This window comes from Vipera ursinii, assembly GCF_947247035.1.
Source record: "Vipera ursinii genome assembly, chromosome: 3".
NCBI classification, from domain to species: Eukaryota; Metazoa; Chordata; class Lepidosauria; order Squamata; family Viperidae; genus Vipera; species Vipera ursinii.
In genome coordinates, this window is record NC_139516.1 from 50,538,139 (window position 1) to 50,563,616 (window position 25,478).

At 38.1% G+C, this 25,478-nt stretch overlaps 1 protein-coding gene across 1 annotated transcript; it reads right to left on the minus strand.

Moving 5' to 3' along the window:
* Positions 1-1,942: 1,942 nt before the first annotated feature.
* Positions 1,943-24,480, minus strand: MTCH1 (mitochondrial carrier 1). Its single transcript, XM_083359879.1, has 12 exons — positions 24,332-24,480; positions 22,132-22,216; positions 21,404-21,510; positions 19,326-19,403; positions 17,556-17,613; positions 16,300-16,351; positions 16,000-16,059; positions 11,378-11,471; positions 10,207-10,254; positions 8,859-8,926; positions 7,804-7,879; positions 1,943-5,647 (listed from the first exon to the last, which is right to left on the minus strand). Exons 1-12 carry the CDS (start codon positions 24,434-24,436, stop codon positions 5,576-5,578), a joined length of 903 nt encoding a protein of 300 aa, XP_083216005.1. The 5' UTR covers positions 24,437-24,480; the 3' UTR covers positions 1,943-5,575.
* Positions 24,481-25,478: the final 998 nt, after the last annotated feature.

Here is a 25,478-nt window from a genome sequence, read left to right on the forward strand (position 1 = left end):
ATATTTATCCCTTTGCAGAGCCAGAGTCATATCTATTTATTAAATAATGTATATATTTTAACTTCTGATTCTCAATTTAAGATTCCATATTTTTAAAATTAACATAGTTACAATATTCTATATTATTTTAAATTGCATTTTAAACTGTACTATTATACTTGCTTGCAAGCTGTCTGGAATACAAACTGATCAGCTAAATTTAATAATAAACAATATAAGCTTTTGATGGCTTTAGAATGAATGAATCTGAAAAAGATCTGCTATCAAATCACTTTTCTGAATTTGAGTAAATAACTCTGTACCTTTGCTGAATTAAAAAAAACATCATTACTGTCTATCCTCTGCTATCTAAATAGTACATTATTCAGTTGTACAACCAAATCAGTCAGCAATTTGCCAGCTGATCGAACACAAAATTGATATATTCCTCTTCTCTCAACCAAACAAGAATAGGGTCTGGCAAAAAGCAAATACATAATCTCTGAAGTAGATTGTAAAACATATCAAATGCTACTGAGAACAGTAAAATTATGAGAACATTCAGACTAGCCATATGAAACTGCGTTGTATCTAGTCATAGTCTGTCATTAGTCTGAAGTTATCCCAACAGATGGGAAGTACCTTTGTGTTATGTAATGACAATAGGCTATTTTCAAAAGGCAAGGACTGAACAAAACTCAGTATTGGCCATTAGATTAAAGGGATAAATTAAGGACAGATGGTAGCTGCCTGATAAGAAATGTCAAACAGCACAGGAAAGAAAAATGCCACCTGTATAGTCTAATTTAAAATATTGCTCAGATCATCATCATCCAGTTAAATAAGGGTAATGCCACCATCAGATTTATATAAAAAAATACTGTTTATGGAATAGTACTATTCAAAGCTTTCCATATATAAAGCATTAGTAATCCTCATTTAATCATTCTTACAGTGACCTTGTTCATTAAATATGACACTTTTCTGACTCAAAAAGTGGGTACTGATTGAGGCTAAGAGAGGCTAAGAGACAATAATTTGTCTAATGTTAATGACTCATTGCATGACATAGGTATGACCTTCACTGCGGTTTTATCAGCTCATATTTTGCTTATAAGAGTATGTGCTTTCATAGGAGCAATTCATATTGTAGTCAATACAATTTAATTCAGAGTAAATATAAATAGAATTGTGTTCCTAACTATAAAAGCATTTAATCTATGTAAGTATGTAATAAACTGGTATCTTTTAAAGACACGTAGTTCATAACTCATATAACTCTACATCATGGCTGAGCTCAATTTGCACATTTCACGATTAACAAGTTTGACAAAACTAAAAACACACTAAAAGATTTTTAAGATTATATAAAAGGGATAACCTTGACTTAAAATTCTGTCCAAAAATAGCATGGATAAGAATGTATAAATGAATAAAATAAGAATTGGGACCTACTTGTTCAATCCATATTTTTAAAAAATATTGCAATAGAATCAGGATATCAAATATCACCATTCTCTTTAAAATAATCCTCATTCTAGAAGTTACTTGCTAAAGAATTTGAGAAAAAAATCCCATCCTATCACTTAGGAAAAAAAAAGCCTTCAAAATTTTACTTCTTTCTTGGCCTGTATTCTGAATCCACTTATCATTATCTTAAAACAATACCATCAGCTACGACATCTAATTCAGGACAAGAGACAAGAACCACCTTAAGATGGTTTGAATAGAATGGAAAGTTAAAATAAAGCATTTTGCTTGCTTTTGGACAATACTATAAAGCAAAATGAATATTTAATTTGAGATTAATTCATCTGATTAGAGCTGGATTTTATACTCTCAGCTTGATACAAGAGGCAGAAGGAACTAGATTCAAAGGTGCAATTTTTTCTTGACTAGCTGAATTTAAAATTAAAAACTACAAACCTACTTAGATTAACAAGCAACATTAACACCATTGAGGTCATTTTCACATTTTATTTTTCAAATGTCAAGTAAAGTTTGAATTAATTTACTTATTTACATTAACAAGCAATATTAACATAGTTGAGGTCATTTTCACATTTTATTTTCAAACAGATGTCAGATAAGCTTTGAATTAATTTACTGTAACTGTACATTTATTTTGACATACACAACTTTAAAATTTTGGCGAAGATCAGAAGCTATGGAAGCACCTGCATTTCTAGATACCATAAAAACTGTTCCTCAATAAATTGTGCCAAATGCTTACACAATATGTTTTTCAGATGTAATCTCCAAATCATCAAGACAAATATATCTGTTCAAAAGATCATGATGATAAAATAAAACTTCTGGGCCACTACATTTGGAAGACAAATTTCATCCCCTTTAAAGAATTCCTACAACTTTTCTAAAGTGAGAGATTGTGAACAGGTTCCTTTCGGGGTTAAAAGAAAATACCAAGAAAAACAATGACAAAATAGACATACCATCATTGTATGAGGGCAATTCAGAAATAAACCTCCTTTTAGTTATCAATGATAGACACTCGGAGATACAGAACTTTTATTATACACATTAGAAAACTACATTACATTATTTTTCAACATAATCACCATTCAAATTGAGGCACTTGTCAAAACATCTTAAAAGGTTTGAAATTCCTTAGTGCTAGTTGCTTGGCGCCAAATCTGGACTATGGGGGTGTGTGATCAAAAACATCCCAACAAAACTGTTTCAAAAGTTCTTGGGTGTGTCTAGCGGTGTGCAGGCATTATTGTGAACCAACACCACACCGGAAGTCAGCACTGATGGTCAAACCACGCTCCATGAACTTTACTAGCAGTACTCCTTTGGCATCTTCACATTTGGCGGGATTTTCTATGGCACCACTTCTGGTGTGGTGCTTGGTTCATGGTAACGCTCGCCCACACACCACTAGATGTACCCAAGAACTTTTGAAGCAGTTCCGTTGGGATGTTTTTGATCAACCCCCCCCCCCCATAGCTCAGATTTGGTGCCAAGCAACTACTAAGGAATTTCAAACCTCGTAAGACGTTATGACAAGTCCCTCAATTTGAATGGCAAATTATGTCAAAAGGTAATATAATGTAGTTTTCTAATGTGTATAATAAAAGTTCTGTATCTGTGAGTGTGTCATTGATAACCAAATGGAGGTTTATTTCTGAATTGCCCTCGTATGAAAGTTACAAAATTAATGCACTTGGCTCCTGACCCAGAAAACACTTCAACACTTTCCTGAAGCCAGTTCACATCCATTTGGGAGTTACTGAGTAATACATACACACATGCAGAAAACATAAACCTACCATCAAAGCTAAGTGGGATACAATCACTGTCTCTATTTACAGCAACACTAGATGGAAACAAGATTTTCTTCTATGTATAGATAAAGCTGGAACAGTTTGCTAAGCAACATTTTCACTAATCATATTGCACAATGAATTAGTGTTCTTCAGAATCCCAATGTTACATTTTCATTCTTTAGTCAAGCTTCCCAAAGACCAACATCAATTCGGGTTTACAGTAGCACCAAAAAGACAAAGCAGTGTAATTTCCATATTCTCTTTGTTGTATCTCCTGCATGATTGCAATTTGAAAAGTTTTTTCTTACCTTTGTGATACACATGATTTAACTGTATAAAATTTAGAACTGAAGCCATATGAATTCTCACTTTCATTTACAGTACTCAGTGTTCTTTTGGCTCTATTTAAGACTATTAACGTAAGTAATTTGAATATGATAATTTGTCAGCAGGCAAGAATATTTAATTGGTAAAAAAGATACTCCTTCATCAGAAATATATATTCGCTATACTATTTGCAAAGCTGCTAAAAGTGGGATTCACATTAATTGACAGGTCTCATTGTAGCGAAAAGTAATATAATGAGTAATTTGATTGTAGGAATTGTAAGTAAGGGTAAACTGTTTAAATATTAGGAACAGCTCAGTAATAAAACTATCTTAACAGTGCAATCCTGTAGAGGTTTGTTCAAAAGCCATTCCAACTGAATTCAGTGAATTTTGAATCAGTAAACTTACACTCTGAAGTAAATACTAGAAAAGTTAACTATGAGTTAAGCGTTCACAATACCAATGCTGCTTAGCTGGAATAAGTGATCTGCAGTAGACACCCCTACCCAACCAAGCTTTTATCAAAAATAAAAGCAGTAATGTGGTGCAACATTATTTCATATTTATATAACGTTACTGACCAGGAGAAATACTGCTCATGGTATTCAGTAAAGTACTTTTTTTGGCTCTAACAAAACTTTACTACTTTCCTTTGGTCGGACACCACCCCAAAATGGTGACTTACAGGGGTGATAATTGTTATTGTCAGATGTATTATCTTTGCAGCTGTACTGAATCTTAGTATCAAAAAAATTTGAATGTCTCTGTATGACATGAGAACTAGCACAACTCTACTATCCTACCTACATGACATTTTCTTGTACTAAGGGCTCTGTAGTTTTCATTATCACAGAATTCTTCCTTAATCACAACATATACCGGTATTCTTTGATTTACAAATATCCGTTTAGTGACTGTTCAAAGTTACAACAGCACTGAAAAAGGTGAGTTATGTCCTCACACTTACATGACAGCATCCCCATGGTCATGTGATCAAAATTCTGGGACTTGGCAACCAGTTTTGGTGTCATGTGATTGCCATGTGCAACCATCCCAGTTGGCTTCCTACAGGCAAAGTCAATGGGGACAGCTGAATTCATTTAACGATTGCATGATTCCATTAACAACTGCACTGATTCATTTAACAACCATCGCAAAAAGATCGTGGAATTAGGCACAACTGAATTAATAACTTCCTTGCTTAGCAATGGAAATTCTGAGTCTCAATTGTGGTCATAAGTCGAGAACTACCTATCAAGCTTAAATTTATAATCAATACTAAATAAAAAAAATTCTGAATAGATCCATGTAAATAACCCATTCTACCCTAGGGTTTAAGGTCTTACTTAAGAAGTTGAAATGTAGGTAAAATGGCTTAGTGCCTTTTTTTCAACTGAAAAAAAATAGGTGATGCAAAATAATCTGCCTAGAGATATTACAATAGCTAAACAATCAGGTTTATACATATCATGATTTAAAAATTCAGTATTAGGAGTTTTTGTGGTTTTGCTAAATGTTAGGAAAGAAAGGTATTCCAACATCATTTGGATTTAATATGTAGACTAATAACATGGCAAAAACCAAAGCTGATAAAGAGATAAAGTTTAAGCTGTTTTCTCTAATGGTACTAAAGGGGGGGGGGGAATCTGCATTCCATCTTAGATCTTATTTAAGGAAAAATGTAAATCAGCTTCTTACTGAGCTTATATCCTGCAAAGCCATGACTATGCAAAAGCTGAAAAGTTATCATTATTCGGGCTGCCCCTTTGATCTAAGGTCTGACCAGCACTGTCCCCTTCGTCTGGCAGGCAAGATCTGGCCAGAAATATCTGAACTTTTTATTGTTAAGCTTACTGAAATGGGCTGTTCTTACTGCTGAAAGACTTTCATTTTACAAATGAAACAGGATGGTAAAAACAAGCTGCTTTAGAGTTTCTTCGACAAGGATCTAAGTTTGCTTCTTTCTCCCAAATGAAATTAGTCAGTGAAAAAAGTTGCTGGTGTGGATGCTCTACGAAAAAGTAGGCTGGAACCTCTGAAGAGTTGCCCCTGGAGAATGGAGAGGAAAACGTTATCGAAAATGGCTTATTAAGATCCGCTGCAACTTCTTGCTGATCAACCAAGAACTGCAATAATCACAGAGACAGAGAGACCACAAATGGACAGCCATTTGTCTGAAATGGTATAGGGTTTCCTGCCTTAGCAGGGGGTTGGACTAGATGACCTCCAAGGTCCCTTCCAACACCATTATTATTATTATTATTATTATTATTATTATTATTATTATTATTATTATTATTATTATTATTATTATTATTATTAATACCTGGCTATGAATTTCAGGCTCAGCAAGCACAGGAATATATATGTGTAAAAAAAATACGTGGTGGGGTGAGACAAAAGTTTTAACTTTTTGAATATCGATGGAAGAAAGCAGATCTAATGCTATTATAGGATGACGTCAGCCAGAAAAATGAAATTGCCTAGAGACTCAATTCACACGGAACACACATTTATTTTCAGTGGCAACCCCTGGAGGCTTTTTTTTCTTCACATTTTAGTGTCTGATCTGTCTCTTCTCTGTTCCTAGTAGGATTTCAAATGAAAGCTTCCCAAAGCCTCCATGAGGGCAAAATAATTCTCCACACTAGCTATTTAGAAGCTTTTAAAACACTCTTTTATTATCCTTTTAGGTAGCACTACAATAAGACATTAAGTGAACCAGATTCAGTGACAAGGAATCAAAAACTCTTTGGTTCTGAACAGTGGTTTTTAAAAGGTTTTACAGAAACTCAATTTAAAAAATATATACCTTTTTTGTTATGAGAGTCGGAGCGCTAGAATGAGAGACTTCTCAAATGTACCATAATGCTTTTCTTTTTGTAGATTTATACTGAATATAAAATCAGTTTCACGTTCTTGCTATGTACGATGAATAGAAAACCTTGGACAGGTTGAGATACATCGTTAAAGTTTATTTTAAAATGTGTCACTTTTTGGTTTTTTGAACAAATATACTGTATCAATGGTTACAAATCTCAAGGAATAGCAGAAGAATATTCATCAACATGCAATGGATAGGATTAACTTAGTTACTGACTAACCTATAATGTGATATAGTTCTCTAGTTTTTATTCTGCACCACAATGACATAGGCAACACAGAATCTGTTTTCACTTGCAAAAATCTGTCCAAGATTACTAGACATGAAAATGAAACACTGTTCCTTCCAATGAATAACCTTAAGTCTCAAATATTTCTGTTTGTATAAACTTTTGAGAGGAAACAAGAATGAAATCTTATTGCATGGAGAACGCTATCACGACACGTAAAAAAATGGTAGACTGATGCCTCTATTTAGGTACAATATATATTTAGGGTATGTGTAAACAAATGATGGAGGGGGGAGAATGAGCAGAATTCAAAGCTGCAAGAATCAAGTTATCATTTGATAATATGTTCTGAAGATATAATTTTTTTAAAAAAAATGTTTATAAAGTTATAGAATGTTCCTGCTTGCACTTCTCAATACATGCTGAAAAACACCATTGAACTGACAATATAAACATTATAGAAAATAAAACATATAAAGACAAATAATGATGTGATGGTTGGGATTAAAATAAAGCTAGAGATATATACAATTAGAAAAATGCAACTAATAATCTCAAGTGTATAAAAGTATAAGGAGAGAAGGAAAACAGGAACCAATTAATATGTAAAAAGTTATAAGACTATTTTGATGCACAGGTAAGTTAAAGCAAGAGCCTTGATTTTCAATAAAAACTAGTGTTTTTTAGAAGAAGCAAAGCAAAATTTAAAACTGGATCCCCATCTTTTCTTGCCTATACATGTCTAGGAAATCCCTACTTAATATAACACGTATAAAGAACCCAGGTATTGTAAACTCCCTTCACTGGGAAAAGACTCAAGGACCTTTTAAAGACTAAAGGAAGAAAAATGTAAAAATAAAAGTTGAGGGAAGGCAATCTTTTTCACAGTAAACAAGAGGACCATTTTATCTGCTGCTTGATTTTATGTGCTTGTAATTCAAAATAAGATAAGGAATAGTAAAAAGAAAGAAAGAAAGAAAGAAAGAAAGAAAGAAAGAAAGAAAGAAAGAAAGAAAGGAAAAGAAAAGAAAAAAGAAAGATGGAATTATTTACATGGGGTAGTATCCACTTCAGAGAAAGAATGATGCTCACCTGAGCACTAAGGTGTCTCCAACAATGAATCCAAGAAGAAAACACAGGTGCATATGGAGGGAGTCCAGCACGTAACCTACATAGCAAAGAAAGCTGTCACAGAGGAGAACATACACATGACCCAGTACTGAGACAGAAAAAGTAACAAAGTAAGGCATATGTGGCAACGGGTGTGTTTGCTGCAGAAGAAAGCATGTTTTTGCCTTAGAAAGAAACTGGCTTGTGCTTTTCCGAACATAAGAAGTTTCTACAATCTCCTAGATTTGCCCATTTTCTGGATTAGGCAGAAATTTCAATTTTGAAAATCTCAGCCTGTTATTTTATAATTTGACTCATGCTGGTTATGGTTGACAATTATTATATACTGACCAAAGTTTAATATTGACTAATTTTAACACTGACCTAAAATACTAAATATTTTACATTGAACTGAAGCAGGCAGATTTATATCATGTAATTTTGAAATGTTATAGCTGATTTTATAAGGCCTATAAATTTCCTTTCTATTAATTTTTCCTTTTTCTCTTTTCTTCTTTTTATACCTCCCTTATCTTTTTTCTGACTGCACTTCTAAAATAAATTATAAAAAAGAAAGGAAATTATCTGAAAAATATATTACTTGTGCAGTCTATGGTTAGATTTTGCACAAATTGATAGGATAAGAAATTCTTCAAGTTTTCTGTCATTTGATAACTGACAATGTTTATAAATTTGAAATATACTTGCAAAGAAAGTCTATATGCTTTATGTTTATTAAATTAAAAATGCAAATAGTTGACAAAAATAATGTTTTCCCCAAACACAAACCAGACGCATATACAACCAGGTTATTTTCTTCCTTCACTGATTTCAAATCTATCCATATAATATAAAGTCTATTCTCTCTCTCTCTCTCTCTCTGGTTCTTTTTTCTTTCTTGACAAAGAAGACAGGAAGGTAGCACTGATTTTCTTTATTCATACAAGACTTAAAGTCTTTTATCTGCCCACTAAATTTTCACTGGAGAGATTAAACTGTATTTGCTGGATGGAGGGGTGGGGATTAATATCACGTACCCACAGTTGTTCACTGCCATGAGATCACCCACAAGAAGAAAAGGGTATGTCAACATGCTCACGGCAATCTGTAACAAAGAAATATCTGAGGCATTCCTTTTATTCCTCACTGTTAAGGAAAACACACACACACACACACACACACACAGAGAGAGAGAGAGAGAGAGAGAGAGAGAGGAGGTAGAAGAAGGTTTTATACAGAAGAAATTGGAAAGGACCAGCTAAACTATTTTTTACTAGAATTGGGTTACATATTAATGCAGTAATATACATATAACCAACTCAGCAGACCACAGAAACGATTGTAAATTTAAAAAAAAGCCTACACTTAAAGAGTTACCAATATTTAGTATTACAGCTACACTTTTCTGTTGATATCTACATCTGGAAATATATCTCCAGTTCTCATTAATTGCAGCACAAAGATTTCTCGCTAACTGTTCTGAAGATAGGCCATCACAATGTTGCTTTTGTCTTATTCCCCGCCAACTGAGATGGAAACTGATATTGTCGTTAAGTTATTCCAGGGTTAGTGTTTTCCATTTTTTTTTATAATGTCTGCCATGCAAATGATCATTGATATCTCATTTATGATGTGATTTATGACGCAGGCAGAGATGGGAGCTGCCATTTCCAGACAGCTAGGCCTTGTAAGGGTAAGGAGAGAAGCACGCGTGGGGAGCTGACTCTTTTTCTACCAGAACTCCAATTACATGGAGCTGCCCCCCATCTGCTTGCTCAGCAATGGTACCTGATACCAAGACTAACAGGGCTGGATAAGGTAGCAGGGGAGTGGGACATAAGTCAATTTCTCCGTTGTCAGAACTCCAATCACATGGAACTGAACCATCCAAGCAGAGACCTGAAAGGAAAAGGCTTGGCCTCCTGTAACCATTTGTGTTTGATGGATCTTTCTGAGGTTGCTGAACTCACACAGATCAAAAGGTTTTCAAGCCGCCTCAAAAGAGCTCAACACAATGGGTGTTTTTTTTTTACATATTACAATTATCAATTGATGAGGTATTTGTAATCTGTCTCACACCTAAACCTTCATCTGTGTAATTAACCTGTTTTCCTCTCTCTCTCTTTCCCAATACCTCATTTTATATTATATGTATACCAAGTCACTCAACCATCTGATGAAGTGAACTACAGCTCACAAAAGCTTATGCGTTTTAATAAAATTTGTTAGTTGGAAAAGTGCTGCCAAGACTTCTGTTTTTCCCCCCAATTCAGAGAATAGGGCTGGAAACTGCAGTCCCAAGATATTACGAAGGGAGGAGCGACAAGAGCAATGAATCAGGTACATACAGCTATACACATTTCAAAAGGCACAAATCTTACATACCCCCATCACAAACTTAGTGTAGCTCCGAATGACAGAAGCTTGGTTGAACTGTAAGAAAAAACAACAATAATCCAAATCCAAGGTATCTTGGAGCCCACGGCAACACAGGTGTTAGATGAATACAGGAAAACATTTGACAATAAATGCTAGGGAATGTGCAAAGATCCTGGCAGAAGTCTTAGCACAATAGCAACCTCATCAGTAACTGACTCTCAGAAGGAATGGCATCAGAGCCTTGGTGGAGCAGTGGGCTAATGCCTCCTTAAGTAACACCAGCTGCCTGCAATTAGTGCAGGTTCGCATCCCACCAGGCTCAAGGTTGACTCAGCCTTCCATCCTTCCCAGGTAGGTAAAATGAGGACCCAGATTGTTGGGGGCAATAAGCTGACTTTGTAATAATGCCGCTTGGGGTGTGTGTGAAAGCCCTAATAAGCAGGCATATACATAGAATGAAGGCTACTGCTAAGCTTGTAAGCCGCCCTGAGTCTTCGGAGAAGGGCGGGATATAAATGGAATTAAAATTAAAAAAAATAAATAAAAATATATTTCAGGCTCATAAGAGGTGAAAAAACCCAATGCAGCTATAATTTTATTAGGAAAAAAGCCAAGCGATCAATTAGAAGAAGACCCTACTTGAGTATAATAAAATTAAGTCATTCAATATTTGAATCTTATCAATATCCAGAAGTACCAAATTTTATTATTAGTTAGGAAACAGCTTTCAATGTTAAATAGATTTTGTTTTTCCTTAGACTTAGTTTACTTCCTGTAAAAATAACAATAGTAAGTGAATATGGGAAAGCTGCCAGCGTTAAAAAAATGGCCAAAAGGAAATGACTGTTGTACAATAATACTCAAGCTAGTGAAAATATGGTTTCTTCCAATCCAGTTTCTTCTTCAATATCATCATGAATTATTTATTAGATTTATATCCCTTTCTCCCAGGCTTGTATGGAAGTGTACATGCTGATGTCTATTTATCCTCACAACCATCACATATATGAGGTGGATTGGACTGAGGATGCATGACTGGTTCAAAATGAATTTTCATGGCTGAGGTATGAATGTGCACCTTAGCTGGGAGCAGCCTGAGGTCTTACTCACTAAAGCACACTGCATCTTTGGGGGGAAAAATATGGAGCCCAATAAGATTAGGAAGGTCATCACTCACATTGTCATCCACAGCATAAGTGTTGATAAAATGAGCCAGAAGGTTGCAACACCACAGAAAAATAAGGTCACCTAGGACATGAGGAACTAAACCTCTGAGGGAAAAGAAAAGAATAAGAGGAAATATTAAATAAAAATACTCTTAAATTAACCTCATACAATTTGGAGAACAATAATAGTAAAGTCTGTAAAGATTATACACATGAAATTTCTATTTGGAATACAAAAAAAAACCAACCTAGAGAGAGCTTAGGGACTAAATCAAGTCCCAAGGCATGTAGTAAGAAAATGAAAGATACAAGATCTTAGAACTTCATAAATGCTCTAATGCATATTGAGGAAAGAAAAGAAAGAATGAACCCCAGGCCAAATGTTAATGCACAGAGACAAAGAAATCTGATACACAACAACATGCATTGGAAAACTAATCATAAATATGTACTAATTAATTCAGCAATAGTAAATAATTTAGCGCATGCAGAAAGCTATGAAGATGAGTGAGAGCTATTTAGTATCATATCTATATCTATAGGAAACTACAGTCACTAATTATGTATGTGCCTATATTTAACTGCAACAGAAACATTTTAACTCAACCATCCAAGAGTCCATACTTTTTGAAAGCCATATTCTTGCTAACGCCTAGCCTATTTTCTAATTAACTGCTAATACTAGTACATATACTTTAGATGTTACCCCTTTGTTGGTTACTCTGTGCCAGGCAGGATACAGTGGATAAAAAGACCCTTTTTCATATTGCATTCTGCCAATGTAAAAACTCACTAGCCAAGAGATAGATTATTATCTTCTTTATGCCTTTCATCTCTCTTTCCAGAAAAAATTTCCTGGAAATTAGCTTCCAGGTATGCAAACTGTTTGTAGATTAAAATACCCTGGTTTTTATGGAATGTACAGCATATTACCATTTAGGTTGGCATGTTCCTATTTACAGGTGAAACTAGAAAAATTAGAATATCATGCAAAAGTTCATGTATTTCAGTAATGCAACTTAAAAGGGGAAACTAATATATGAGATAGACTCATTACATGCAAAGCAAGATAGTTCAAGCCATGATTTGTCATAATTGTGATGATTATGGCATACAGCTCATGAAAACCCCAAATCCACAATCTCAGAAAATTAGAATATTACATGCAATCAATAAAACAAGGGGTGTACATAGAACAATATCGGACCTCTGAAAAGTATAAGCATGCATATGTACTTAGTACTTGGTTTGGGCCCCTTTTGCAGCAATTACTGCCTCAATGCGGCGTGGCATAGAAACTATCAGCCTGTGGCACTGCTGAGGTGTTATGGAAGACCAGGATGCTTCAATAGCGGCCTTCAGCTCTTCTGCATTGTTCGATATCATGTCTCTCATCTTTCTCTTGGCAATGCCCCATAGATTCTCTATGGGGTTCAGGTCAGGCGAGTTTGCTGGCCAATCAAGCACAGTAATCCCACAGTCATTGAACCAGGTTTTGGTGCTTTTGGCAGTGTGGGCAGGTGCCAAGTCCTGCTGGAAAATGAAGTCAGCATCCCCATAAAGCTCGTCTGCGGAAGGAAGCATGAAGTGCTCCAAAATCCCCTGGTAGACGGCTGTGTTGGCCCTGGACTTAATGAAGCACAATGGACCAACACCAGCAGATGACATGGCTCCCCAAATCAACACAGACTGTGGAAACTTCACACTGGACTTCAAGCATCTTGCAGTGTGTGGCTCTCCATTTTTCCTCCAGACTCTGGATCCTTGGTTTCCAAATGAGATGCAAAAGTTGCTCTCATCAGAAAAGTGGACTTTGGACCACTGAGCAACAGACCAGGTCTGTTTTTCTTTAGCTCAGGTAAGACGCTTCTGACGTTGTTTGTTGTTCAGGAGCGGCTTGACAAGAGTAATACAACATTTGAAGCCCATGTCCAGGATCCGTCTGTGTGTGGTGGCTCTTGATGCACTGACTCCAGCCTCAGTCCACTCCTTGTGAAAGTCCCCAACACTTTTGAATGGCCTTTTCCTGACAATCCTCTCCAGGCTACGGTCATCCCTGCTGCTTGTGCACCTTTTTCTTCCACACTTTTCCCTTCCACGTAACTTTCTATTAATGTGCTTTGATACAGCACTTTGGGAACATCCAACTTCTTTTGCAATTACCTTTTGAGGCTTTCCCTCCTTATGGAAGGTGTCAGTGATGGTTTTCTGCACAACTGTCAGGTCAGCAGTGTTCCCCATGATTGTGTTTCCTACTGAACCAGACTGAGAGACCATTTAAAGGCTCAGGAACCCTTTGCAGGTGTTATGGCTTAATTAGCTGATTAGAGTGGGACACTTTGAGCCTAGAATATTGCACCTTTTCACAATATTCAAATTTTTTGAGACTGTGGATTTGGGGTTTTCATGAGCTGTACGCCATAATCATCACAATTATGACAAATCACGGCTTGAACTATTTTGCTTTGCATGTAATGAGTCTATCTCATATATTAGTTTCTCCTTTTAAATTCCATTGCTGAAATAAATGAACTTTTGCACGATATTCTAATTCTTTGAGTTTTACCTGTACATCCTCTCAAAAGACTTTCCAACAGTGATAATGTGATAGGAAATGAACAGAAGGGGAATTATTAAGGAAGTGAACAATAGCAATGACATATTTTAATACTGTAATTCCTTATAAACTGAATATCTAACATTTGTCTTGGTTCTATATACTGTTTTGTTCTGGTTTCATTTGATTATTGGAAGAAAGCTAGGTAAAGGTAAAGGTAAAGGTTCCCCCGCACGTGCGTGCTAGTCGTTTCCGACTCTAGGGGCCGGTGCTCATTTCCGTTTCAAAGCTGAAGAGCCAGCGCTTGTCCGAGGACGTCTCCGTGGTCATGTGGCCGGCATGACTGGACGCCAAAGGCGCACGGAACGCTGTTACCTTCCCACCGTAGTGATCCCTATTTTTCTACTTGCATTTTTTACGTGCTTTCGAACTGCTAGGTTGGCATAAGCTGGGACGAGTAGCAGGCGCTCACTCTGTTATGCGGCACTCGGGATTCGACCCGCCAAATTGCCCACCTTCTGATCGATAAGCTCAGCGTCCTAACCCACTGAGCCACCGCGTACCTTGGAAGAAAGCTACCAGTGTGCTATTTAAAAGTTGCTCATTTCTGTTTGCAAGTTTTCCGAAGTGGTTTGCATTGCCTCCTTCCAAGGACTGAGAGAGAGCGATTAGCCCAAGGCCACCCAACTGGCTTTGTGCCTTAAGCTCTACAACAGGGGTGTCAAACTCAATTTCATTGAGGGCCGCATCAGCATTGCGGTTGCCCTCAGGGGGCCGGGTGGGCGTGGCCAGGGTGGGCATGGCCTACTGGGTAGGCGTGGCTAGAGTGCGTATGGCCTACTGGGTGGGCATGGCCAGCTCTACATGGTTTGCATCAAGGGTGCCTATGGGGGCCCGGGCAGGAGTGGGGCAGATCTGAGGGTCTCTGGCAGGAGGAAGGTCTCTGGGCCAGGGCCAAGGCAGCGGGGGGCCGTTCCCTCACTGTTTCCAGGATGGCTTCACGGGCCGCATGAAACCACTTCGTGGGCCGGATCCGGCCCCCGGGCCTTGTGTTTGACATGTCTGCTCTACAACAACCCAGATCTCTCACTTCATTTTATAATACAACATTATAATATTGTATTATACAATATTTTAACATTTTTCTGTTGTTAAGAGAAAGGATTTGGGCCATTCAGAAAATTTAAAGTAGAATCAATTAAGAGGTTTTTTTTTAAGAATCTTAAGAAAAAGCCAATCATAAGAGATGCAAATCTTAACAGGTGACCAGGAAATGTATAGTTTGATCGTATTCCTGATTTACTACAATGATGTTTATTTCCTAATTCAAAAAAATCTTTACTGATTTATACTATATATCATTAAGTAAAAAAAGTTAAATTTAGCACTGATTAAAACGTAACTGCAGAAACAGATTTATAATCTCCCAGTTTGAATCAGTCCTAATAATTCATTGTGCTTGAACAGGTTTTGCAATTCTTCAAAAATATATCCAGGAACTTTATGAAGGGGAAAGTCCCAAGTCCAATTATTTTATGAGAGATCATTATTTTTATGTGAAACCTGAGTTGTGACTGACCATGAGAAACAAGAAATTGTCAAGTATTATCTCTTTCTCTCTTTTATATAATGCCAGAAGGTATTAGCACATGTAATACACTTTTAATAAACAATTCTGAACTTTAAACTGAATTATAACAGTTAAGGAAAGATGGTTGTTCTGAACAAGAGCTGATTCTTCTCAGTGGTGTGAGACTTGATCCTATATTTATTTGAACAAGCCGGCCTGGTCTGATGGGTTTAGGGGTATTTTAATGTTATTGTATTAATGTATTGAATTGGGCTGTAATATTTAATATTTTTTTAAATTTTTGTATGTTGTATTTTATTGTATTGCCCTGTACACCGCCCTGAGTCCTTCGGGAGAAGGGCGGTATAGAAATTAAATTATTATTATTATTATTATTATTATTATTATTATTATTATTATTATTATTATTATTATTATTATTATACCACAACACAGCAAGTACAAGCTTAATTAAATTTACTGGCAATTAGGATAGACTTACTTACACAAAAAATCCCAAGAGTCCTTCTTCTTTCCAAATTGTCTTGACTGAACTAATAATATTGCTGCTGACAAAGGAAAACCATTAGATCTGGGTCGAAGTGCTCTCTTACACCTCTTCAGCCTAAAGTAAATTACCGCATTGCTGCCAGTATTCTTCAACAACAGGAAAAGAAACATATATATTTCTTAGAAATAAATATTGATATTGATCAAATATTTTTATTACTACTGGCCAGTGCAATACTACAAATCTCCTTGTTATTATTCTCAGATTGAGCTATAAAATCTTAAGAAGATCTCACCTGTACTTCACTTCTCGTCCTACGAACTGGACCATACAGCGCATAGATATTACTTCAGAAGAAAAAGAACAAGAGATATGGATATTGAAGTAGCTCACTTACATATCTTTATACTGAGAAAATATCCCAAAATTGACTGATTCATAATAGCAAAAGGAGTTTCAACTGAAACATTCTATAGGCCTCTGGAATTCAGAATTCTCTTCCCACAGAGATCTATCAGATGATTATTGGAAACTTAAAACAATTATCTGCAAAAGTAGTAACAACAGCTTGTATTCCTAGAGACCGGGAATTCGGAGCCTTACTTCTTTTGATATTAAAAATATAATATTTATAGATATGAAGATGACTCTGAATTTAAGGATATTTACCACAGGAAAAATAGATAGGAACAAAATATATACCAACAAATTTTAACAACTTATTATAATATTGTCTGTAAAGCAGGACACCTGATTATAAAATCAGTAAGTTTCCCAGCTGCATATAAAACCATTACACACTCAAACTCACAAACACATACCTACAAACTCATACACCTCCTTGCTTCCAGTAAAAACAGCAAAAACAGAAGGGATATGAAGAAGAAGGGAAGGGGAATAGCACCAGGAAAGTGGAAGTTAAGTGGATAGAGAAGGGAAGAAGAGTAGGCAAAGTTTTAAAAACAAATATTTCAGGCAAAAAGGACCTTTTTGCAAGCTTGGACTAATCTTCAGACTAATCTTCAAGGCATATAGATTTTTTGAAAAAAAATAATAATCTAGTTATTTGTATGTCCTGCCAATTCCTTTGTTTTCAATAGATCTTCAGTTCTATTCAATTACAGGTGATTAGTGTGGTGTCATGGGGTGTCAACTTATGAGGTATCTGTGGTAATATATGGACAAGATATGCAAAAGATTCTGATGCCGAAACACCTCACGTGGACTTCATCAGATGTGATCCCACCTCAGGATAGACCCTTCTGAATAAAAAGGAGTAGTAGTCTAAATCCATTTCATGTCCAAATAATTTATGCTGAGATTGAATACAATGTTTCAGATTGAAACATTTTGCACACCACTATCCATGACAGATAACCACTGATTTAGCTCAGAATGAACTGAAAATTGGTCACAGTCAAGTGAGAAAATGTGCAAATACGTAAATAAAATAAATTTGAATTACATTTTTTATAATTTTATAGGGAAAAGACCACAAAATGAATGTTTCAATGGAGATGGGACTTGACAACAGCAGATTCCATAACTCACCATGAAGTGGATGAGAAATAATTCGGGTTACACACTGCATCGTCATCTCATGGCAAGTCTGAGAAAATATGAAAATAGAGCACTTTTTTACCTTAAGCAAATCATCTCACAACCAGTACACCATAATGAGATTTTAATTATCTTAGTTTCTTATTTGAAAAAAGTATTTGCTGGATTACGCGGAATATTTATTTATTTTATTATTGGGACTTATATGCCGCCCTGAATATAGTAATATACTTTCTCTGCTACTCTAAGTCATTCTCTATGTCTTATGCTATTGCTCTAAAGGACTGTCATATATTGTACACTATTCAGATACAGATAGTCCTTGAGTTATGACGGTAACCAGAACCTGAATTTACATTGGTAATCAATATGCTCGTAAAGCTTGATGACATGGGGCGCTTAGTGCCGTTGCTTTGTAATGGCAATCCCAGCACTACCTTTTGCCAAATTCCACCAATCATTAGGAGGACCCATCCCAATCCAAGCCATTCCTGGCTCGGTCCCTCCCAGCACTGAGTCTCTGTTTTTCCAAGATAAAGGAGTGCCTACCTTTCAACCCCCTTCAACTGTCCATTATGCCCCTTTGGCCACCCTGCACCCTGCCTACTGGGATGGCAAATAGTTCCAGAACTGCACAGCCCAGGAGTTTCTTGGCACAACATGACTCTAGGGCTGCAAGAAGTCTCTGAACTGCAATGCAGCTGCCCCAGAAAATCCCAACCCAGTCCCAGCTGGCCTTGGCTTCCTGCACTCTGAGGCCTCTGCTACTCTGCACTCCACCACCCAGGTGTCCTTTGCCACTGTCTTGTTTTCACTGCCTATGCAGTATGCCTGGCCTGGCCCTTTGTGAGGCAGATAATGGCCGCATGAGCCTTCTTCTCCAGGTTTCACACAAGGAAATGGGTGCACATGACCTTATGCAGCCAGCAGCAGCCTGGGAATGCTTGGGTTACCAGCAGGAGTAGCAAGGCAGAGGTTAGCTGGGCAGTGGAGCACAGGGTGGCTGGGGCTGCTGAATACAGGGGGCCAAAAGGCTAAACATGGGGGGGAGACAAGTGGGTGGGGAGAGTTGAAGCATCCCCTTAGCAGGAAGTGCAAATGAGTGAATGAGCTGCCAAGTGACTGAATTTTGATCACATGCTAGGAGGAGCATTGCAATGGCTGTAACCTTGGGGACTGAGCATAAGTACTATTTATTCAGCACTGTAATTTTGAATGGTCATTAAATGAATGTTCATAACTTCAGGACTACCTGTAAAAAGAGGCTGCAACGATGACAAAGAGAACCCCAAAGTACCCAGGCAGCAAATATACGATGGGGTAAGTTGAAAGAGAAAAAGGGAATCAAACTACAGTATATAAGTTTGAGAAATGTTTCAGTTTTCACCTGTGCGTTACAGGAATATTTTAAAGTGTTAGTTCATTTTTAAACTTCCTGAATGCTAAAGGATTGGTCCTACTTTTAGTAATCTCAAGGTAACGTCTATTAAAAATAATTAGAGGAAAACATATTAGCATTTTTAGTATTTAGCATTTGAATAGTTTAGTAAGAGAAATCTTAGCATCCTTAATTTTACACTATTTACATAATCTTTCCCACCTCATAAGGTTCTGAGAATTTTTTCCAAATTAATCACACTGGAAAAGAGAAGATTTGGGGATACAATATTCATATTGAACTTCTTAATTTTTTTGTTAAAATATATAGTCTTTCCAAATAAAAAAATATTTAAGCAATGAGAATTTGCTTTAAAGTTCCACCTCTTTTGTCACTTTCCTGAGAGATGTTTTCATATCATCTTTATTGGAAACATGCTCCGTATCTTCTAGAGGGAAGGCCTGAGGTATAAAAGAGAAAGTAAACCAATACTCAAGAGACCTGGTTATGATAAACATATAGTATTTGATGTACGACATCTTTCTAACAGTGATATTCCCAAGACTTGAGGAGAGGAGAAGTTATCACATCTGTACCTTATTTTTCCTCCAAGGTGTTGGAACCTATGTGGGGGTGATTATTTTACTGTACCTTCACTGAATTTTACTGAAACCAGTACCAGGACTAAGATAATCCAATATACAGAAAGTCCTCACTTTTGACCACAATTATGACTGGAATCTCAGATGTTGAGGGAAGCAGAGAAGCCTACATGACGTTCAGAAACTACAATCTTGGCTCTCCCAGTTGCGGTTGTTAAGCAATCACACTGGCTGTTAAGCAGACAGACTAAAAGAGTTGCCTGCCAAAGAAGGACCTTTCTGTAGCCCATTGCAATATTTTCCCTCTCCTCCATGCATATAATGGAACTAGTGTGCGGGCTGCAGAAAGAAAGAAAAAACTTAAATCCCAAAGATCCAAGCTTCATTTCTGCTGTCCACCACAGGATTTCCTCTCCCCTCCAAGCATCCTTTCTGAGGCCATTGTACTTTCAAACTTTTGTTAAATGACCAGTTGTAAGTTGAGGATTACCCGTAGTATGTAGTGAGGACCTTAACCAAGAGAATCATTCAACTTTGCTTTCCTTCCTTCTCTTGAGTCACACCATTCTACATTAACAGGGTAGTGGAAACATAGGTTTCTGCCTGTTCTGAAAATGTTCAACTCAAAAACATGCTGATGCTTCTTGCTCATGAATCACAGCATGGACAAGCCTACACCTTGGTTGAAGAAAGATGGAAGAATTTATCTTCTAAGCAATGCACAAAATGGAGGGATACAATAATCTGCAGTTGAATGAGACAGTGCTGAGGTTTTGGAGCTTTGCAAGTAGGTGTGGATGGTGGCCAAATTGTCTTGGCAAGACAGACTAATCCATGGGTGTCAAACTCGCCATGTCACGTGATGTGTCATGACGTATCACAACTTTTTTTGCATTGCTGAAGCTGGGGTGGGCGCGGCCTCTGTTTGATGCAACCTGCCAGTGGGCCGACGGTTTGACACCCTTGGACTAATCCATCTCCCATACTTAATGAGGATGTGTCATTAACGATTAGAAAAGTGAAATTAGCAGTCCCACTGTCAAAGACAGGCCAAGGATTGTCAAACTAACAGGGCTTCACAGGAAATAAAAGATCATTAAGAAAGGACCAGCACTTTATTATTCTTGCAAGGTTAAAGACTTTCGGATAGTCCTAAAGCAGGGGTCAGCAACCTGAAACAGTGAAAGAGCCACTCAGAACCGGTTCCCTCACAAAAGGAAAAACTGGGAGCCACAAAAAATGTGTGCGCATGCGCATACATGCGCAGAACAGGGTTTGACTGAAGAGTGGAGCCAAGGCAAGATATGCACCTACCCTGCATATTTGAATTGATTGGTTGAACTTTTTAGTCCCACTTTTTTTTTTTTGGACTGCACATGGCAGAGGACTGGGAGCCACAGGAGACAGCTGAAAGAGCCGCATGTACTAAAGCAACTTGATGGTGCCTTAATAAGAAATATAGTCCAGGAAGGCTATTAGTATGCAACTGTGGCATAAAATGCTGGAGAACTCAGGAAATAGTTCACACCATTAAAAACAAAACCCAATAATGTGTTTTGAGGGGTTCCTCTATGAGTTCAGCTACTGCCACTGTTTTTCAAGTTCAACACCTCAGGTTTTAAAAATATTTCACTACTTCTGGTAAACAGCTTTATTGTACAACAAAAAGGGTTGTTGCTATTGTTGTTGCTGCTCCTGTTTTTGAATTTCAAACCTTCCAAAGTCCAACTAGGCAAATGCAGAAGCTGAAACTTCAGCTGTGAGAAAGTGTTGGCCTGGACATTAATTACACAATTTGGCCTCACAAGTAGCCTTTTCAGCATAGAGAGATTAGAGAACAAATATGTGACATACTGTACCTTCTTCATTTGTTCTCGGTTTATGGTAGATAAAACGCTAGAGATGATACGAGGAGAAAGACCACGGAAAAGACCCATTTTCCCATCCACTTCCACAATGTGCCTGGCTAGAGATAATAAATTACACTGAAGTTACTTCATCATCATTCTGCAAAATCCCTAACATTCAGATGACTGGATATCTATATATAATAGTGCATGCTAGGATTTAAACTATTCAGTGACACTAAGATGGTAAAAAGTGTGATAAAACCTTGCTTTTTCAACTATTCTTCCAACTGTGATTTTAAGAATTACATTGGATTTTATAGTGTTAGGTCACAGTATGAAGATTCCTTTAACTCGTGCTTGGCTATGTTGTCTCCTTCCACCCAAAAGATTAGATTATTATTTGCAAAAATTTTGAAAGGAATTTTATAGAGTTTAAGGTACTAAAAACTTCAGATGGTTGGAGAAAGAAGAAAAATGCCCTAATATGTTATAATGCTGCAATTGTTTACTATTGTGCTTGCAAAACTGACTCTTAAATTTAGCTAACATGAAAGTAAATTTTGTCCCCTAAATATGCCTTTTTTATGTTTATAAGAGAAACTGTTTCATTAAAACAAGTCTTCAAAATTATTATAAAATAGTATTATTTAAGAGTTCAATCATGTAGTCATTATTTGGCTTGGTTACATTATTCTCATTAGACCTACAGACAAATGTATTTATTAGGATATGCTCACCATATGTAAAAAATCCAGGGAAGTAAAATACTTTCCTCCCCAGTAAATTTCTCCCAATAGTTGGAGGCAGTGGCTCATGTCCAACCTAAAAAAAAATAATGGAAAAAAAGTAACACCAGTTTCTTACAAGTATCTCCACCCCAGTGAACTTTATCCATAGCTTTATAGCTCAGATAGGGGCCACTCCTTGTTACTCTCAACCCCTACTCTATTCACTTCTTTTTAAATTTCAAATCGAATAATACTAATAATAATGATGGTGATGATGTTGTTGGAAGGGACCTTGGAGGTCATCTAGTCCAACCCCCTGCTCAGGCAGGAAATGTTCTGTACCAGCCTGCTACCGGCCCTGCAGAAAAGGCAGGGACAACCCCTTTACAAACGGCAAGAGGCTGGAATTAAGCCTGCCAAATTTATTAACATAAAACAGAGCAAAACAAGACACCAACCATGAAACAGGAGCTATGAAACAGGAACTATTCAAGCAGTTGCCTTCAGCAAACCAGCCCTCCCACGCATTCCCCTTTTATACAGTTCAGGGCGTGGCTTCTCTCTGCCTCCTTCCGAGGTGCCCCATTGCCTTCCTCTGTTTACTCCTGATTGACTGCCTCCTGCGTCGGGCGTCCTTGAACAGGGCCAGCTGTGGGTCATCTTCATCCACGCTGTCAGGCTCACACAGCTGGGTCTCCGTCGTGACCAGGTGGGAGGGGCCTGGCTGAGGGCTCTCATCAGCAAGCTCTTCAACACCCCCCTCCTCCTCTGAGTCGTCCGACCCAACTGCCAAACCCACAGGCTGACCCTGAATCACAACAGGAAACCCTGTACCATGTTAGACAAATGGCTGTCCATTCTCTTCTTGAAAACTTCCAGTGTTGGAGCATTCACCGCTTCTGGAAGCAGGTTGTTCCACTGGTTAATTGTTCTAACTGTCAGGAAGTTTCTCCTTAGCTCTAGGTTGCTTCTCTCCTTGACTAATTTCCATCCATTGCTTCTTGTCCTGCTTTCAGGCGCTTTGGAGAATAGCTTGACTCCCCCTTGTTTGTGGCAGCCCCTGAGATATTGGAAGACTGCTATCATGTCACCCCTTGCCCTTCTGTTCATTAAACTAAACATGCCCAATTCCAGCAACTGTTCCTTATATGTTTTAGCCTCCAGTCCCCTAATCATCACTGTCGCTCTTCTTTGTACTCTTTCTAGAGTCTCAACATCTTTTTACAGTGATTGTGTGGACTAGTCCCTGTAGTTTTCTTGCAAGATTTTCAGAAGTGGTTTACCATGGCTATCTTCCCAGGGCTGAGAGAGTGATTGCCTCAAAGTCATCCAGTTAGATTCATGTCTAAGACAGGGATAGAACTCATGGTTTCCCAGTTTCTACCTGGTGTGCATGCATGTATGCACACACACACTTTATTTATAGGCCCACAGTACTGGTTATTCTTTTGTGTGTGTTTTTCCTTTTTGCTAAGTGATATACTCAAGTCCAGACAGTTCGGAAAAAAGAACACCAGACACATTGTAATTCTATCTTTTGCATTGAAATAAATATTTCTGAACCAAAACACATTAATAAACAGGCTTGAGAAGAACCACCAGTGGAAAAAAATCTTCTCTAGCGTTCCAAAGGCAGGGATATCTGCCTATTGCTATTATCTCATTGTTATTTGAAGCACTTAATCAAAAACAAAAGGATCACACTGCTACAGTAAATCTCAGGACTCAAGGGAAAAGTGGCAATAGAAGAAAGCCATGGCAAACTACTTCATATCATTCATCCACCCGCACCAAATTACAGTAACAGATCTGTTAGGATCTGTGAACTCCTCTTTTAATCCTCCCAAGATTAATTCTCCCCCAAAGTTCACCCATCTTAAAGCTGCCAATTTTTTTTTTTTAAAAAATATTTTTTGGAAGCAATTAGTCTAAGGAGCCAAATTCCTTTATGCTATCTGTGAACGCACCAAAGAGCAGCTGTACGGAAATCGGCACCTCTTTCACAAAGCCAGCCCTTCATAACAAATCACCCACAGACCCCAGGAGCAAAGAGTTGAGCATCCCCCAAGAACTGCCTTCGTGGGGCGTCTCGCACCGCGGCGGTCGGCCCTGAACTATTAGGGCTGCTACTCCACAGGTTCCCACCCAGCTAACAAGCCATCTCCTGCCTTTCGAAACCTGCAATTGGAGGATTGCCCCCAAACCGCACCTGCACCAGAAGCTTCACGTAGAGCAGCGGGTGGCTGAGCACCGTGAAACCAGCGCTCAGTGCCACGAAAAGAGCGTCCGCGCCTTCAGCCGGACCGGGTCCCATTCTCGGTCCGGCGGGAGTAATCCCAGGACTTACAGGGATGTCAGCCATTTTCCCCCCCCCCGCCCGCATCCAACCAGGAAGTGCTCTTCTGCGGTCACATGGCCAGACGCTTTTGCGTCATCACATCTCCCAAAGCAAATGCCCTATCGCATGGAGGAGCTGGCTTGGCCCCGCCTCCTACCTAGAGACAAAAACTACTAGAAAGGCGAATGGCAAATCGGAACACGAAACAAGGGTGCGCTATCGCATTTCCATTCTCTCGGCAAGAGTTTGTGTGTGTGTGTCGCTGTCTCGCAGGAGCGAGCTCAACTATGGGATCTTTCTGCTATATTTACTCAATTGAAAAGGAAGAGTAATCTCGTTCTCGTTTTAGCCTTCCCACAGACCCCGCCCCTGGGTGGATTGCGAACTCTCCATAGCAAAAATAAAAGAGAGAGAGAGAGAGAGAGAAAACAATCCCTGCAGTATCTGCATTTTCCTCGTCTGTCCTCCAAAGAGAGGAATGTATACTTAGTATCTTCTAATGCAGGGGTCTTCAAACTTGGCCCTTTTATGACTTGTGGACTTCAACTCCCAGAATTCCTCAGCCAGCAAAGCTGGCTGAGGAATTCTGGGAGTTGAAGTCCACAAGTCATAAAAGGGCCAAGTTTGAAGACCCCTGTTCTAATGTATTTGACTTGCATTTGGCCTTAGTATTCCGGCGAGCACTTATTTTTTTCAATGAAAGTGATTTTTTTCCCACCTCGTCCTTTGCAGACTGAAACTACAGAGCAACGAGCTGTAAAACGATTTGCCTGGCACCCCAAGTTCCCCCTGCAAAGTTCCCCTGCGCTTGGGACAAAATCAAGTCTGGCAACTTAACCTCTTCCCTCGTTCGCACAAGCCCCGCAACTGGCTGACCTCGGAAGCTCCTCGCGATCGGGACTGGCTCGTGGGAGCCCGCTTCCACTGGAGTGGAGACGTAAAACACACACGTCCGTTATAAGAACCCGACGGGACACCAATTTTTTTTTTTTTACCTAAGGTGCTTTTTCACGAGGCT